The following is an 18184-nucleotide window of genomic DNA, read 5'->3' on the forward strand; positions in this document are numbered from 1 at the left end:
AAGATCCAAATTACCACTGAAATTTCAAAGGACATCAACATTTAACATTTGCACTAATCAATTCATTATTGCATTCAAGGAAACACATTCTGCTTTCTCTATATTTGAGAAAATGAAATGTTCTTTCAATGGAGAAAAACTTCCAAAATAATACAGGGTCATTTCAATCTTTATGCCTGATAAACACGAAAACGCTGCTCAGATCAACCTATCAAACAAGAACCCGCATCACCCAAGGAATTTAGATATTGTTAAATTTTATTTTATTGTACAGTGTTGGGCACTTTATGGTCACGTGGAATTCACCAAAAACTTCTACTGATGTCACAAACTTTGGAAGGAAAAGAAAAAACAAACCACACCACACATCACAGCTCACTTAATACATCTAGACAGTGCACTACTAACAGTAGTCTAAGGTCAGAATTACAGTTCTCGAGATGACTTTGAACAGTAGTCAAGAAGGTGCAAAAGCATGGAGTAAATTTGGCTCTAGTTTTGTTAAAATGTCAGTAACTAAATTTTTAAAACTGTAAGGACAATGCTGGTTGTTTGGTGTGTGAGTTTTTTTAATCTCAAAATTATCAATAAAATCTCAATGTATCCTGTACTTTATGCCTCTCTTTTAAGGATCAAAGGCTCACAATAAGGGACATTATTGGGAATGGTTTTCAAGGGTCACAAAAGAAAAGTTATAAAAAAATAATTTAGAAGCATCAAGATACATGATGTTGCTTTGTTCCACGTCGAGGCATTTCTCATCATATCTGGCAGAGATTTAAAATTAACAAACACAAACTGACAGTTTGCCAAACATCTAAGTATTTTAAATTTCTCTTCCTCCTCAAAAATCATGAAGTAACAGATGTTATGTGCTTGTGTGCAAGCTGCACCAAGATTAGTTCTTCCACAGTGCTTTATTGCCTCATTCAAGTATATTAATTTAAAGAAGGTCTCAAGGAAAAACCAAAGGTTAAAAGAAAATGTACATCAATATACAAAGAAATTAATTTACAAAAACTTAAAAGGATACTGGCAACATTAGTAGATGCTTTAAGTAATGACTTTTGATAATTATGGATGTCACAAACTAAATTCTTGTGGTCACTGTTATGAACCCTCACCTCACTGCTGGTCCTGAAAAGCAGTATTTACACCTCAGCTTTTTACCCATGATTAACAAATGATCAAAGCATAAACTCAATATCATAAATTCTAACAGCTATCCTTCAATTTAACCAGGTTTTATTTTTAAGAGTTACCTGGAACTACTGGTATGTGAATATTGTCTTAGGCCTTATTATTTCTACAGAATGTGACATCCATAATCACTCCCAGTCACTAGAAATATACATTTGCCTCATTACCATAGATTTCTTCATGTTTTTATCATACAACCATATTTCAAAGTTACATGTAATTTTACACATTTCTAAAAAATACAATTTCATGGATCTGCTTGAAAGCAGATGTGCTCTACTAAATTACTTTGAAATAAGGGGTAATATTGCACAAAATTCACTGAAGATTTGAAAGTCAACACTTTCCCCCCTTCCAACCAAGTTGCTCCCTTATTTTAAACAGAAAGAATGTTAATTCACACAGAATCATAATAAATGTCAACATACTTGAACTCAACTTATTTTCCAAATACTAATACTGTTACTGGATTCTAAATACAAGTGTTGTTAGTATTGAGCTATGTAATAGTACAATTTAATTGAGTACCCTTCACTACAGTACACCTTGGAGTAGCTTCCAACTGTGTTACCTGCTTCATACCCCAACCCAGCAGAGGATGGCAATGGCAATGGCCAACTACATGGGTTATGGATGTCCCTCTAGACTGAGGTGGCTGTGGACTCACCAGGAAACTCTACAAGAATAAGTGGAGCAGCTTTCAGAAAGACCTGTCAAGTGCTTTCAACTGGCCACTGACTGAAACTGTGGAACAGATTGCAAAACAGATCAAGGGCGGTTTTGTACAAACCAACCGTATCACCCCTTTCCATTCCTTTATTTTCAACACCCTGAGGAACATGAATTCTAGGCCAGCTGTGGTCCATGCTCCTGGGGTGAAGATGAGGACATGTTCTGGTCAGCTCAGATTCTGCTAACAAGCAAACAACACCCGGCAGAGGCAGACATGCCTAATAGCAGCAAGAAGTTACTGAAGACAAGTCACATCACCATTCATACTGGTTTTGCTGGTGCAATTATTTCTACATTCATTCTTCAAAGATTTACTGCAATACCATGGGAACAGACAGCCTTCACCATCCTGAGCTTTGCAATACAGAAGCTGTTTAAGTTTATTAGCCGCATTTGTTTATTTTTTGTTTATTATTGAAATTTTAGGCTGTTGGGAATATACTGGCTAGAGTCTCACAGCACCTGGACTAGAGGCTGGTGCCAAGGGAGGAGATGCTAACTCCTTGGAAATAAAGCTCCTCTGGAGCTCTCCCTGGAGTCAGGGAGGTCCATGGTTAGGGGTTCTTCCTGCAGGACAGGGTACAGTCAGGATTACACAGGGGGCATTTGCAAAAGGGCCTCATGCTGGCACTTGATTATTGCATGAAATGTTTCTTTGATTACTTACATGCATAGAAAAGGTATTTTAGATGCTCCTAGCAATTTTATTATACAGCTGCACCAACAAAACATTGTTCTGTAGAACTGAGTATCATTGACTGTAGGTGAATAAGGAGAAGCTGTTTTAAACACCTGGGTTAACTGTTCTTTTGCCTAGACTTTACATTGCTTACAAGAACACGAGGTTGTAAACTAGCTCATCCTAAAACCTGAGAAGACATCTAAAACAGAATTTTAAAGTCTAAAACAGTCTTCTAATAGATTGGGTGGGATTTTCAGAAGCACTCAGCACTTGTCTAAAACTCTGCCTGAAGTCTGTGTTACAATGCCTGAGAGGGAACTTCAGCCAGTGTTGAGAGTTTCTGATGATCCCACCCCAACAGCAGCAGCACCACTGAAATGCTAAATGACAAGGAAGGGTTCAGTCAACAACTTCTATGACAACTTCTACAACTACATTTTTTCTTCAGAACAAGTCTATTTTTCAGAACTACATGATGCCCAAAAATGTGAGATGGAAGAGCAAACCACTGCCTATTCTACACAGATTGCCCTCTGCATGCATAGAGGGTAGGTAGGGATCACCTCTGCATCCACAGCCCTTCCCTGGTATCTGCAGTTTTCCTCACTACATCTCTACACGCGAATGGGAAGGCTTTGACTGGGACAACGTATTTATTATCCATTCTGCAAATCCCACAGGGAGTTAACTCCACAGGCAATATTACTTTTACCTACATGACTGAGCTGGAACCACTGTAACTGAGCTAGAACTGAAATCTGGATTTCTTCAAAGTTACTATCTCTCCTGTGGACTTCAGGCTCTGCTTCACCACACTGCACTGGAACAACCCAGGAATCCCTTTGTCCTTCCACTGCCCTTACTTTTTCCTCCCAAACCAGATGAGTGATATGGCTCATTTTAGGCAGACATCTATGCAAAATAAACTCAAAATTATTAATTTCAAGTCCTGGTTTGACTTTCTACATTGGAAATTTGTTCCTATGTGTAAGTAACAGACCACAAAGCTTAATCAAATAACCTGGTACCTCCCTTAAACAGGAGAAACGGGGAGATTTTTGAGATCCTGAAGAAAAGAGATGTCTCTGAAGAAGACCACAGGAGCTCTGACTGAGAAGAATTCAGTTCTCACCAGTAGCTGGTGATCAGTGTTGATGATTTTCAAAGACACTAGAAGGATTTCCACAACTAAAAAGCATACAAGTATAAAACTTGCAAAGTACTGGACCTGGAAAATTTATCTTAATATAGAACCCACTGTGGTACTAAAAATACTGCATATGTAGCCAATAAACAGTTTCATGTTATCACAAGGACAGAGAACAAGAGTGTTGAACCAGAAATATCAGTTTGGACTCTTATCTATTTGGTAATTGGCAATTCTATTCAAATAAGGCACAAATATTAGCCTTTTTAAAAGATCACTGATAGTAAGTGGAAAAGATTCTGTATATTACAGAGTAAAAAATGTACCTACAGTTAAAATCAACACATATATAAGACCAAGCTATTTCTGAACCCATACAAGGTTCAAAACCAAAAGAGACATACTATTTAATGATTGTAAACAAACTATGAACTTTGTAAATAGTAAGGAAACAATGCAGCATAAGCACAGAAACATTTTGACTGAAATTAAAATTCTAAGTTGAATGTTATCATGTTTTAATTAATCTGTTTACTTCTTTTCAGCCTGCATTTTCACTCCATGAAGCAGTGAATTATTACTACAATGCCTCAATTTTGAAAGATTCCACTATCAAACGTTCAATTTTATGATTCTTATAAAAATTTATGAATACTAGCAGTCTCACATGGCTTCCATATTTATTCCACAAAGCTGAGAACGGAACAACCTGTGTGATTATTTGTTCAGTATCTAACCCTCATGTAAAGCCAGTAAGATTTATGAAAGAAGATTCTGAAAACCATTTTCTGGCAGTATTCCTGGACTTAGGTGTTTGATGGTTTTGAAAGTAATAATGGCCATAATTTCTGGTTTTCTTCTATTTTCCTCCTTAAAACATTGATACTGTTTACTTACTTTAATAAATGAAGGAAACAAAGCAACTTAGATTGAACCATGGATAGAAACATCACGTGAGATGCAGAGGAAAGGAAAAGTTGAACCTTGAAATTCTCATCACAAAATGCAAGGAGATGAATTAAGAAGTGAGAAGTGCTACAAGAACAAAAACCTGTGTATTGCCTATTGCAGCACTATGCTTGGGCAATGCTTAGTACCAGCAAGGGAGAATGCCCTCAAGACATTAATGCCAGCTTTAAACAAGGAACCATCAGGCTGCTCTGGAGCTTTGTCATCTGAACAGCAGATGAGCCACTTGGCCTGACCCACTTGGAAAGCTGAGAGTGAAGATTTAAATTATTTTTATAATACTTTAAATTTCTAATAGTGCAAAATATTTTGCCAAGTAACATTTTTTGTTTTTACAAAAGTTCACAATGTATCATGTTGATGCACAAGAGGAAACCAAAGGATAAACAAGTACTTTGGAGTACAGAGTTCTGGATGTACAACTGCTAACTCTGGAACACTGATATTCTCCAGCAATGCAGATGCCCTCCAAAATGTTCATGCTTGATCAGACACAGATATTTCTTCAAGATTTGCACTTTTACTATGTTTTAGCTTTGTTGCACTGATTAAAAAATTAATTCTGGAGGCTCATCCTCAGTGGTAAGTACTGGCCCAGCCCTTCTCATTCTGGAACAAGATGAAATTTTGCACTAACCCCAGGTCTCACTCTACTGAGACCTCTGAGACCTCTCTGGTGAGGTTCCAAACAGTGCCTCTGCCATGACATGGAGCAATTCCCTTAGGCCAGCTGCCTTGTAAGAAGGCAGCCAAAAAAGCCCTTTCCATTTGCGTCAGCTAGAAGGAAAATGAATTAATAAATCTCTGTGAGGCAACTGATATGAAACTCTGTTACAAACTGCTATTAAGGTACTAAAGCACAATCTGATCCAAACACCAACCCCAGGAACGTGCTCACTCAGACCTAGGCTGAGATTAACAGAAATCATTCATGACAAAGAGGGAAAGAAAAAAGGTTTCATGACTTAGAAGAGCAGCAGAACATTCTTCTCAGGCAGACTTCCTTTTATACCCATGTGCTATTTCTACCAACTTTACCACAAATACCCCTCAAAGCTGACAATTCCAATCTGCTGAAACTGATTAACTGTCTCTTCTGTCTAAGCTGTTAGGAGACAAGGTATGTAAGGTGAGGTGGAAAAAGAAAAGATGAAGAAAATTTTAAAAATTAAAGAGCTGCTCCATAGAGCATCAAAAATGTTCAGACTTTAAATACCTAAATACTCGTCAGGAACACTGCCAGAAGGAGGGAAAATGCTTGTTCTAAATACATTATACATCAGGACCATTTATTTTCCTTCACTAAATTTATAAAGAAGATTTTGTTTGTTCAACTTGGCAAATGAGAGTTGGATATATGCAGTCTCAAACTGAATCTATAAATTTAGCTTTCTAGTGTTACAAATCAGGCACAAATTAGTTTTCCAACTATTAAAATGCAGAAAATAAAAAAAATAATAGAAGTCTATCAATTCCACTTACCCTTTCCTTTCTGAGAATTTTTTGGTGATTTAGTCTACCTAGGGAAACTGATAATGTGTCTTTAAAGTGTCTTAGTTGTAAACAGAAGTCAATAAATGTCACATTATAATTCAGCACTTCATGTACTTTAATAGAAGAGAGAAAACCACTTGCTACCTTTTTGAAGTCTGGAAGACAGAGCCACAGTTTTAGTTTGGAGTAAGTTCCAAGTTATAGTCACAAGAAATTCCTTATCTATAGAAAGTCTCCTTTCCTCCCCCTGCCTTTGCTGAAGCAAATTCCTGCCATGGAAAATCATTATTGCTGTTTTGTAGATTTGCATTTATCTTCTAAGACAGTTAAACCCCTTCTCAAAAGATTAAGGCAATTATTATTCATTACAAATATTAACATTTGTACATTTCAGACAAATTAGATTGCTTGGTTCATTTCATGCTAATGGGATTAACATAGTACCTTCAAAACCTGGCTACCTTTAGGTGACACCCTTGCTGCTCAGAGGAAGCAAAAGCTAGGAAGCACCATACACTTGCTGTATTTTTAACACAAAGACTAACTAGTACCTGATTTCAGAGTGCATTCATACATTTAGTTCCATTTTGCGGACCTAACTACAGCCAACAAATGAACCGAGTAAACGTAGAAGCGAATGTCCAATGGCAGAAAATGCATACTCAACTGAAGAGAATTATTTTTGTAACTGAAGATCTCTTATTCCTTTTCTTTTTTTTTTGGTTATCATCCTATATGGAGTTACATGGAGTCCTGAGTAGTCTTCCTTTAACATCTGATGGGAGTCAAGTTTCTCTTTTCATACTTTTCTTACGTTTTATTTCCACTGCTACTGCTGGATAAGCTATCCTTTGAAATATTTAAACCATAGTGAAAAGCAGAATTCAGTTTACATAATGACACCACTTCTTGAAGAAGTCCACCTTCTTCTGGAGTTTCATCTCCTTCCTTCCCACCTTTCTCCCAAGGGACCAGAATGGATGGCTGTTGAGCAAGACCTGCTGGGAGCTGATCTTCTGAGGTATTGCTTAGTGTTTCATTAGGCTTTGCATACTGACAGGAAGAAAAGCCTGCTTTGAAACTTTCTAGGGAAGTAAACTGGGCACTTGGTCGTACTGAAGATAGGGATGTCAAACTAGTGGTGTCCATCTTGTCAGTAGTAAAGGTTTTGCCACTCTTTTCTTCTTCCATCCTTGAGAGAGATTCTCTCTGGCCAGCAGAAGAAACTTGCTTCCTTGGCGACGGGGGGAGCTGCTTCCCATGGAGAACACTGTCATCCTGGCCGAGGTTCCACTCTGCCTGGTCATTAGCACTGCTGCAGAGCAGGGTAAGGTTGCTCTCACTAGGTGCATTTGACTTGTTCTGAAAAAAAACCAAAAACACGTGTTCATAGTTAATGTCACAAGAAACATCTCTACACTGGTATTTTTGAAACACAAGTACGGGAAAGGATTTTGTATGTTCCTAAATCATGGATTCCCTTTGGGGCTCAGTGTTACAGAATCCCAGACACAATGCAAGGCCAAGTGTTTTTACATTTCCTCAGAGAACACTGTCTCAGCCTAAGGACTGCCTCTGGTACCACAAAGAGGAAGGATTTCTGTCTCCTCTGTCCATTCAGTCTTGGCACAAGCAGTTTTGACAGTGAACAAAGACACAGTTTTCTCGTTTGTACCCATAATATGAGAGGGAGGGGAACTAAAACTAAAACCAGATGGCATTTCCTCTTTGCTTCAGTAATTAATTATACCAATTTTCAATATTAAAGTTCTTTGGTCAAACAAAACTGGGCATTTTATTAATCTAACCCCTGTGTGACCCTCATAATATAAAATTTTACAAGCTTTATAAATATTTGCATCAGTATGCACTGCACCAGTAACAAATCTTCTACTATAGGATCCCTTTCAGCAAAAAATAAGTGTTGGACAGCTGACATGTGCTGGAATTCAAAAACACTAAGTTTTTTTGGCTAATACCACAGCACTGACTTGGTGAAAGTTTTAAAACGGTAGGCAAGCAGTGTGTTTACACTAAAAGACCAGTGCAACTCTACCTAAAATAGGAACAAGGAGCCCTCTTAGAAAACTCTGGAGTACTATTCTAGCAGTGTTTCAGGTGCAATTACCACCTGGATTCCATGACTTAAATCAAGGAAATATTATCGTATCACTATGACTAGTCTAAGTCTACAAGGTGAAAAATGCCTTTTAAACCGCATTAAAAAATCCTAAACCAGCTCAAGGCATATCAGATTTAACAGAAAAAAAATATTATATAATATAATATTAAACTATTTGATTAAGTAAATTATTATACTGTTCACAGCTCTCTATGTGGTTACTGCTTTAGGGGAAAAATACTGTTCCAAGATGACTTAGTAACCTGACAATTTCTTGGCTGGTAAAAAACCATCATGCAGTGGCCAGCATGAGTGTACTGTTATATAGCCCCAGGAAGACACATCAGCAATTCTAAGGACTGTGCTGCAGTGTCTGAGCTGCATGTTGTTCATTCCACAAGAGCAGGATTCCACTGTAAATGGACTTGGGTTGGTTTTCAAATGAAAGCAGAAGACTAACCGCAGTCTTGTAATCAATGTCATCCATTGATCTGAAGAAATCCAGGCTCTTTGCTCCTGAGAGTTTTCCTTGATCTGAACTGTGTGTGCTCAGCGTGTCCAGAATCTCTCCAAGCAAGTCCATTTCTCCTTGATGCTGAGTTATTCCAGTTTCACCAGAACCATCACTATCATAAAAGTAAGCAGAAGCTTCTTCGCTGTCTTCTGATGATAACCTGAAAACAAAACTTTTCCATCAGATAGGAACAAAAAAGCCATTTTATTATAGCCACTTCTAAAAGGACATAGGGAGAATTTGTTTCAAGAGCTTTGAATGGGAACATAAACCTGGAATATCTTTCTACTCGAGAATTTTCCTGAACACAGAGATATGGTGTCGATGGAGATGTAGTTACCACCATTAGCTGCCTCCTGGCCTAGCCTGACATTTTGTTCTAGTGGCAAGACTGCTACTGCAACTCTTCTCCATCACATGGGCAGATTTACTGAAGTACTGGCTATCTGCAAGGACAACTGGTGCTTTTGTCTGTTATTTCCTCTCTTGTTCATTGCAACATCCTTACCTCAGACCCCCATTCTACCATGGTCTTCTTCTACCTCTGTCTATCAATATTGCTACAAAGGCTGTTTTCCACGGCTCACTGTTTTTGTTACATCCTTTTAACACTTCACTAGCTTTGTCTTCCCTACTATATCACAGCCTAAGCTGCCTGATTTTGCTGTCAATGTCCTTTCTGGTTTATATCCAGATGTTCATTATCAAAAATCAACTCCTCAATTCAGAAAATGCCTCAATGCAGCTTAAGCCTCAACTGACACTTTTCCTTTAGTTCTCATATAGGAAGACCTCAATATAAAAGCTCCAAGACATTATTTGTCTTTCAGACCCTTCAAAAAATGTCCCATTGTCATGGCCACAACACAAGCCTTAAAGAATAGATTAGCTGAGGTCACTGCCCACCATGTTGATGAATATTTTGCTGTTTCTTTGTGTATGTAGTCTTTTTATCTGGAGGCTGTGAAGACTGAGGATTATGTCAAGCTATTCTAGACACTATAAATAATGAAAAGATATAATAGCCTGTCCCTCTTTTAAAGCAGACTTAAATCCTAAACTACTTGACATCATCTAGATACAGAATTGAGCTAGCAGCCTGGACAGGAGAAAAATGTGTCACTTGAACTCCACTTTGCTGAATAACACTTGGTACCCTCTCTCCTCTACATACATAACCCAGCCAAACAGGCTTCTTACTTGCTTGTTCTCTCAATTTCATCATCGTCATCTTCATCCACGGCAACATCCTGGTTACTGAGCCGCTGGTTGAAACGAGTCTGGAGGAAGGACAATTACCATTATGATTTTGTTTATTTTTTTTCTATTTCATCATTACTTATTCGGAGACCAGCTGCCACTTCACTCATTAGGGCTTCTGAGCACTTCATGAGACAAACCCCATATTGATAAAGGCTTGTAAAGGTTGTTCCAAGTCCTCAAGCATCACCAATTAAAGAGAACCATTTCTCTTCATGGCCTATGGAGGGCTTCCTTATTTATGCAAAGCCTGGTGTGCCTTATTATTTATGCAAAGCATTGATTAGCAGAAGCCTGGATATTGGAGGAAAAGCATCACTCAAGTCTACCAGCTACCCTTTCTTGAAAGCACATTACAAAAAGCATCGTGGTTTAGTACTTTTGGTATTTGCCAAGCTTTGGTTCATGTGGTCTATTGAGCATGAAGAAAAATTGACTTTTGAAGGAGAAAATACAAAGGAAGTTGGGAGTCTCTTTATAAAGCTAAGTTTTGGTTATGGTGCTGCACAGGACTACAGAGTAAATAATATGCAGATCATGAACTTTGCACTAAGAATGCTTTTGTGCAGGATAATTTACTGTGGATTACAATTAATTCCAACCCAGGGCACACTCAGAGCACCCCAAGAGGACTATGCATGCAGGAGCTGGTGTGCTGTAAATTCACACATTTCTGTACAGAATACTCACCTATTACATCACTTTATTATTCAGCAAACAAATATCGGCTAAAATATGCCACAATAATTGGAAAAATTCTCTATCCTGACCAGAACATTTAAATCAGGAATTTTATTCACTTGTACTTCGCACATGACTGTCTTCAGGTCTGTGCATTTCTCATACTTGTTTTGTATCAAAAACTTTTTGTGTAGGAAGCTTAACTATACTGGCAATCAATGCACTGAAGATACTGTGAACCCTGGATAGCCACTAATAATTTAAAGACATATGGATGGAATTTGTACAGAGGGAAAACAGCGTAAGCTAATTTTGAGGAAAATCATACGCAAGTAAGAAGTGCTACTGCCCACATCTCATCATGCAGTTCACCAAATGCCTAAACCTGCAATCAGCCCCTGATGGGGAAGAAATATGGCCTTAAGGTCAGACTACAAGAAGCTTGAAAATCTCGTACTGTGAGGATTTCAGTACGTTACCTATTACAGATGTTGTCAGTGTTCTACAAATACCAGGACACTCTCTGTAACTCCCCACCCTCCCCATTATTTACAGGAATGTCTCAGTATTCACTCTTTAGAGACTGAGACATTTTTTCTTGCTCAACAAGAGAGAATTTAATTAAAGCAGCAAGTTTTGATAACACTTTCCACAGTTCTTTGCCCTCAAAGAGGAAACATATGGTTCTTTATGTGTTAAACCAAGTTAATAGTTGACAGAAAATGAGAGAATTATTAGAGTATTACAACCCATCAAACAACCCTAAGATTCATTTTGAGCAAAAGGTATAGGATGGAATACAGAGAAACAAACTATTTCTAAGTTTTTCATATTTTTGTGAGTTCATTGTGTCGTTCTCACCCCTGTTGCAATCATTCTCCTGCTTGTAAGGGAAGTGAATCACTGTTAACTGATACTGGTGACTGGTTATCTTACTGATCCCTGTCACAAGCACAGTCACTGGTTTTGGTTTAAAAGTTGCAGCTTTAAGTATTTACTTTCACTGGGAAAATGAAAATACTTTGTTTTGATAACATTGGAAATTAAGCACTTCCCTGAGAATATTCTGACATGACATTCATTGTAATTCAAGCTCTAACCTGGAACTGGCTCCTGGAGGGCAAAATCTTTTCTGCCTCTCTCATTTTCTTTAAACTTGCATCAAAATTAGAAGTTGCCATCACATTTACTCCTACTAACATATATGAGACTTTGCAGGGAAGAAGATTCTTTAAAATGTTGAGAAGTTGCAGAAAATGAAATGGAAAGTGACACTTGTTCATCTGTAGAGGAATTAACTCTGCCAATGGAATAAAATTCTACAAGGTAACACTTGCTGATTTGTTGAAATAATAAATAATATTTCAAAGAGGACAGATATCAAGCTTCAAGAAAAAAAGGGGGAAAAAAGGAAGAAAAGTTGTGCCTTTGAGAAACAGGAGCTGAATAAAATTAAGTAGAATCAGCAAACGCCACAGGCATTGCAGTGGCCCCTCAGAACATCTATGAACAGTAATATGCAAGTGTGTTAGTGAAAGCACAAATAATCATACAAAGGAATGTAACAGACATGTTGGTAAATCTAAAACCCCCCTCCAAAACAAGAACTCTTAGCTCCTGATGGTCAAATTCTTTGGAAAAAAAAAAAATTGTTACCAATTTAAATTATTAGGGGTATATTATAAAATTATACAGGGAGACTTTCAACAACTAAACCAAATAAAATGGGATTTACATACAAAGAAAAAGATATGGGGGAGGGAAGGGAAGGAAAGGAAAGTATCTGGCTGTACATAACAACCTTCTCCAGCATTTACAGCTCTGTGAGCTAACCACAGAGACAACAAGCAACACATGTTTTTGAATAGGTGACTTTCCTTTAGGAGCTGTAATAAAAATGACTGCAAGGGAGGGGTATGTCCAGACTACTTTGCAAAGAAAGAAAAAGAAAGAAAGAAACCCTTAATAAATTTCAAAAGGAGAGCCATAAAACTTTTTCAATGCTCCACTAGGCAAAGTGACAGAGTATGTGCACCTGCAAAAGCTGTCAGAGTCATTTAAGAAGTCCTTCCATTACTGACGTACCCTGCTGTTTGCAGTTATTTAAGCTTTTAATTTCTGTCTTTTCTGCATTTTGAAGTGTGTAACCTTTTTTATACCCCTTTATGAAAAAAGGACAGACTTCTGCTTCCTTCCTGATTAGCATTCTAATAACAACCAGACCATTTAAATTTATTACCACAAGAAATGATATGGCAACAGTCCTTTCTTGCTACACTAGAACTTTATAAAGTCTTAATAGACTGCTGTCATGTTTATTTCTATAAAATAAAGGAACAAACTTCTTTAAAGTACCTGGTTGTTTTGCTTCTTCCAAACAGTTCTGCTTAGATATTAAATCTATTACTTAACGTATTTACTTTATATCAAAACAAGAACTGGGATTCAACTTTTGATGTTTCAAATTTCTCTCATCTCTCATTTTGCTTGGAATGTAAGAGCTGAGCACACTTAAACACGAGCTCGTGTTCTCCACAAGCTGCTGTGAGGCTATATATCCTTTTTGTATTCACCATACCCATCCTCTCTGGTTGCTGCCCTGCTTCAAAATCTACTTCTGCAAGTAGTCTGCAGCCTATACAGACCTGAAACAATGCTGATAACTGAAATAAGGAAAAGGAGCTGACAGTAAAAAACACAATAGAACCAAATAAAGGCAGAGTCAGTCCTTAGACTGTTCTCTTCTGCTTGCTGATAGCCTCAAAAAATGTACTACTTTGGAATAAAAATGCCAAACCCCATGAATGCTAAAGGATTTAAATGTAAGATGGTTATATTCTTGATTAGGCATGAAAGTCAATCTTTGAAATGTCAGCTTTTTATATAATGCTAGACCTTTCAGATGTTCAGCTTTTGGTAATGAGTGTGTATTGATTGATACTAAGGCAGGAAGTTTAACAAGGCTGCTGCTATTAATTACACTCAAAGTGGAAAACAAATAATCTTTTGATAAATGGCAGCACAGATGTAATTTCACATTTACTGGCTACTCAATACATCAACACATCTAAATTTAAAAAAAAAAAGAAAAATATGTACCATGGTTTAAATCTGTGAAGTAGTGCTTCCTTTTTCTTAAAAATTTAGAGATTATTCATACAGCATGAGAAAAAAAAAAAAAAAAGAATACAACCCCACTGTTATTTATGATTCAGTATTTTATTTTACCCATCCTCCTCTACAACCAAATCACAGAAATAATTATGGCTCCATCCAGTAGGGAAGCAAAAGATCTCTCCATCAGACTTTCTAGTAAAGCACAACTTGTCGCCTTCCTTTCCGGTTAAACACTGTGACCTAAAGCCATGACTCACAGGAAGGTACTCATTACACTCCCTGAGAGCTGAGACTGATGAAAGAAGAGGGAAAGCAGAGACAGAAAAGTAGTACAGATTCTAATCAAGAACACTCTGATATCAGAAAACTGTCCTGGATATACATTAAATAGATATTACCAGAAATATGGGTATGGGCACAGTGCTCTGAAATGCCAAGTACACATTAATGCCACAGAGATCTCCAGTGACTATTGTACAGTTATAGGAAACCCTAATACCTACACTGAGGTAGGATTTATTATAAGTACAGATGATAAATTTCTTGAGATACTTAGTCACGCATAGCACACGTAATTACTTTTGTTCTGAATTACTCTGGTGAAAAATGAACAAGCTTCAACTCCCTACCATTTATGCATGCTAGACTCCTGAACACAGGTATCATTTGAGAATTGTGTAACGCTGCTTTTTCTTTTTAACAATTAATCATGCTTCCGCAAATATTTTTTCAAGAATAGTTGTGTTTTGCTCCAGAACAACAAGCAACCTTCCACTTTCCCTGAGGAATCACAGACCCTTTTTTCCTCAGGAACCCTGAGCCCCCACACTGCCCAGAGTGAGGCACCACCTCCCCAGAGCCAGACCCGCTTTTCTCAATGGCACCGAGGCTGTTCTCAGCAAAGCCTCCCGTTTTCAGCTGATGATGCACCGTGGCACCGTGCCACACACCATTCTAGCTGCAAGGAGTGCACCATCCAAAGGCAGCCTGGCTCCACTTTAATTGGCAACAAGCAGAAGTGTTAGTCTTTTAAAATAGGACGTGGAGAGCTGCGGTGCCATTTGCAACAACTAAAGCCAGCAGCTCATTTTTTGCACATGATTTTAAGAATCAGATTCACCAGGCAGAATTTGCAGTTACAAGAACAGAGAAATATATCACTTATTTTCCCTTTTCTGATGGTGACTAATGTCCTAATGTACACTCAATGATTAGATGGAAGGAAAATGATAGAATGGAAGGCTGAGAGGGTCACAGTGGACAGAAGAGCAGGAAGATAAGGGAGAATGTGTGTCAGAAAAGAAAAACTAATCAGTGTCCAAAGCCACGCGGATGTTTACACGAACAAAACTGGAAAAGGGCACATGGATTTGAGGCAACAAGAGAGTCAAGAGACCTGGAATTAACTCAGGTGCACAACCAGGACAGTTGCAAATCCAGTTTATTTGGCTGAAATGTGCTATTTGATACAATTCCTAAGCAGATAAAAGAGAGACTACTGGTTAAATTGATATTTTGGGTAAAATGTGCATCATATCCTTACATCAGCAGACCTGTCTCATGGTACAATCACTGCTGACCATGTGTGACTTTCTCAGAGGAAAACCTATCAAAAATACCTAATTTAAAATGTGGAATGTGGATGTGACTGTAAACACAAACACCCTACACCTCCAGACCTCAGCAGCACCAGACCATTTCCATCAGACCAATGGACTGTGGAAGATCCTATTTGAGGGAAGTGCCATAGGAAGCTTGAAAACAGACTAATCATATTTGCAAGGCAAAAAAGACCGTGCCTTGGAAATACTGACTCCATGCACATTTCTATGCTGTCTAGGGATTCCAAACAGGAGAATTACCAAGGAGGAGTCCCTATTCCTGTCTGACACCAGTAGGAGTCTTCTGCTCAACAAAAAAGGTCTTTCTCTGCAAGGTGCTGTGGAATTTGGCTGGCACTTGGAGTTGGATGTTACTAATTTCAGGTATTTTAGGGCCCAAATTAGACAATTAGAAGCAAGACAGAGGCATTATCAGGATGCAGTTGAGATTCTAGATGGGCTGAGCTGCCTTTCAGTCATGCCCCTCTCTCCATTTACTGCAGAAAGAGCCTAAGGCAGCACTGCTGCTAACTGCAGCATTTCAGCAGTAGCTAAAATTAGACAGACTGAATCTGGACTCTCACATTCAGAGATGCTGAGATCCCTGCAGGAAAGGATTTGCCTGTTTCTTCTCTTTCTCCCTCCTTTTGCCTCCAGACAAACTTTTTTCATTAATCGAATTTCTTTACTCTTTTTTTTTTTTTTTTTTTTTTATTCTTAGGTACAGGAATATAGAGATGAAGAAGACATTAGGGAACACAGAGTACTAGAGCTGAAGTTTTAGATGTAAAGTGATGCTCTTGAAACCTTCAAGCCAGAAGGCAAAAGCAACACGGAAGTTGAGACGCAGGCTCCAACCGTTGTCTGACGGCTCTCTGGCTCCCTGATTTAGTGGAGCAAAACTATGACTCGTGGAAGACAGAAGATACACAGCAAAAGAAAGTAAAAGATACCACTGCTACATTAAGATGTCAATAAATTCTCCTGATGAAAAAATTAATCTGGTTATTTTAATTAAATACTGAAGACAGAAAGGTTCACCCAGTTTGAAGATACTCTGCAAGACAGCGTTTTTCTCTGAGAGCTTTCAGAGAAAGGAAACAGTGCTAGACATACCAGTAAGGTTCATTTGTTTGCAGAAGAAAGACCTCTGAAAGGCTGCATTTCTATTTATTATAAAACTTAAAGAGGGGGGCTACAATAGCCAGAAAAAGCATCTGCAAACTTTTTGCTTGTGAATTTTTCTTTTGGTAGGATAAATCAGAGGTAGATACGCTGATGACTTTGCCCTGAAAAACCAAGCTTTCCACAGGGTAACAAAGAATTCCAGAGCCACTTCCTGACCATTACCCCATCTATTTTTTTTTTTAATTAAATTGGAATCGTGGTAATTAGTGAAGAGATTTCCCAAGTGATTTTTATAGCAAAACTCCAAGACAAGCAGCCACAAGGCTGACAGTGGTTTATGGGTGCAGAACAAACAGGACAGCTCTGGTGAGGACAGTCACTGCCACTGTTAGTGAGAAGCAGGCACAAGTTTCAGCAATCTTGTAATTATACCTCTACTTGGGAGCTTCTATTCCCTATTCCTGAAAATAGTATCATGCATGATGCACAAAAGCATCTAAACGATTAATTTGCATAAAATCCATGAACAATTTCACTTAACACAAATAAAGAAAGTACCCCTTGATTTGTAAGAGGTCTTCATTGCACCAGGCAAGACTTGCACAGGCAAAGATCCCCGTGTGCTCTGCCACTTTGGAAAGGAACAGGAGCCACGAGAGGGCACTCTAGTAATCTGCAATTTGAATTTTGGCTGCCTAGCTTTTTCATTTTTAATTATAAGGAAATCTGTTTTGCAGAATGAAGAGATCTTACTTGACACAACAAGACAAAAGATTTTTCTCCAAATTAAAGGAAGCTAATGATATCTACAATATTTTCACATTACATCATATTACCTAAAGAAACAATTTACTGATCAACCGATGCTTACTTCAAAACTATATTTTACAGAAGCATAATGTGATTTACATTAAAAACTAGCTCTGTTTATGACATCTTCCAATTTATAATATTTCAGTCAAAGAGGGTAGAAGAAACCTCCAGTGTTATATGTGGTTGAAGTCATAGATGTGATCTCAAGCACACTGTCTGAATACAAATACAGCTAAATGCGCTTAATCAGATTTATGTTTCTGAAATAATTGTAGGGCTGACTGTGGTTATTTTTTCTAAAAGACATTCAGTCATCTTATACAGAATATGTATATTCAGCACTGCATTATCACAATCTCCTCTCCTATTTTCCAGGAAAAAGAAGAAAGTCTTCAGAATAGCCCTCTCTTCAGAATAGCAGCTCTCATCACCTTTTTCAGGTTAGGAGAGTAATCAGTTACTAGAAGTCCTTTGTAGCTAATGATTATGTCATTTATTTTACTGGCCATTGTAGGGATATTGATAAATGGGGCACTCCTGAAGGTAAGGTTATTCTGAACACATCTTCCTGCCTGACACTTGCTGTGTTTGTTGAACAGATGCCAAGCACACCTACTGCACGCTGAATTATATATTGTATAGTCTCTAGGACATACTTCAATAAAAGTGAGAAAGCTCCATTTGCAATATGAAGAAAGAAAGAAAGAAAGAAAGAAAGAAAGAA

General features: G+C 37.9%; 1 protein-coding gene across 2 annotated transcripts in view; it reads right to left on the reverse strand.

The window, feature by feature from the left end:
• Window positions 1–240: 240 nt before the first annotated feature.
• The window catches only part of DENND1B (DENN domain containing 1B), a 154547-nt gene continuing 136603 nt past the window's right edge, over window positions 241–18184 (reverse strand). For both annotated transcript variants that reach the window (XM_053985040.1, XM_053985041.1), the window contains 3 exons: window positions 10061–10140; window positions 8807–9020; window positions 241–7586 (listed from right to left, as the gene is read on the reverse strand). In XM_053985040.1, the coding sequence (XP_053841015.1) occupies window positions 7035–7586; window positions 8807–9020; window positions 10061–10140 (846 nt within the window). In that variant the 3' untranslated portion in view covers window positions 241–7034. The remainder of the gene's footprint in view (window positions 7587–8806; window positions 9021–10060; window positions 10141–18184) is intronic.

Source organism: Vidua macroura, chromosome 9 (assembly GCF_024509145.1).
Source record: "Vidua macroura isolate BioBank_ID:100142 chromosome 9, ASM2450914v1, whole genome shotgun sequence".
NCBI lineage: Eukaryota > Metazoa > Chordata > Aves > Passeriformes > Viduidae > Vidua > Vidua macroura.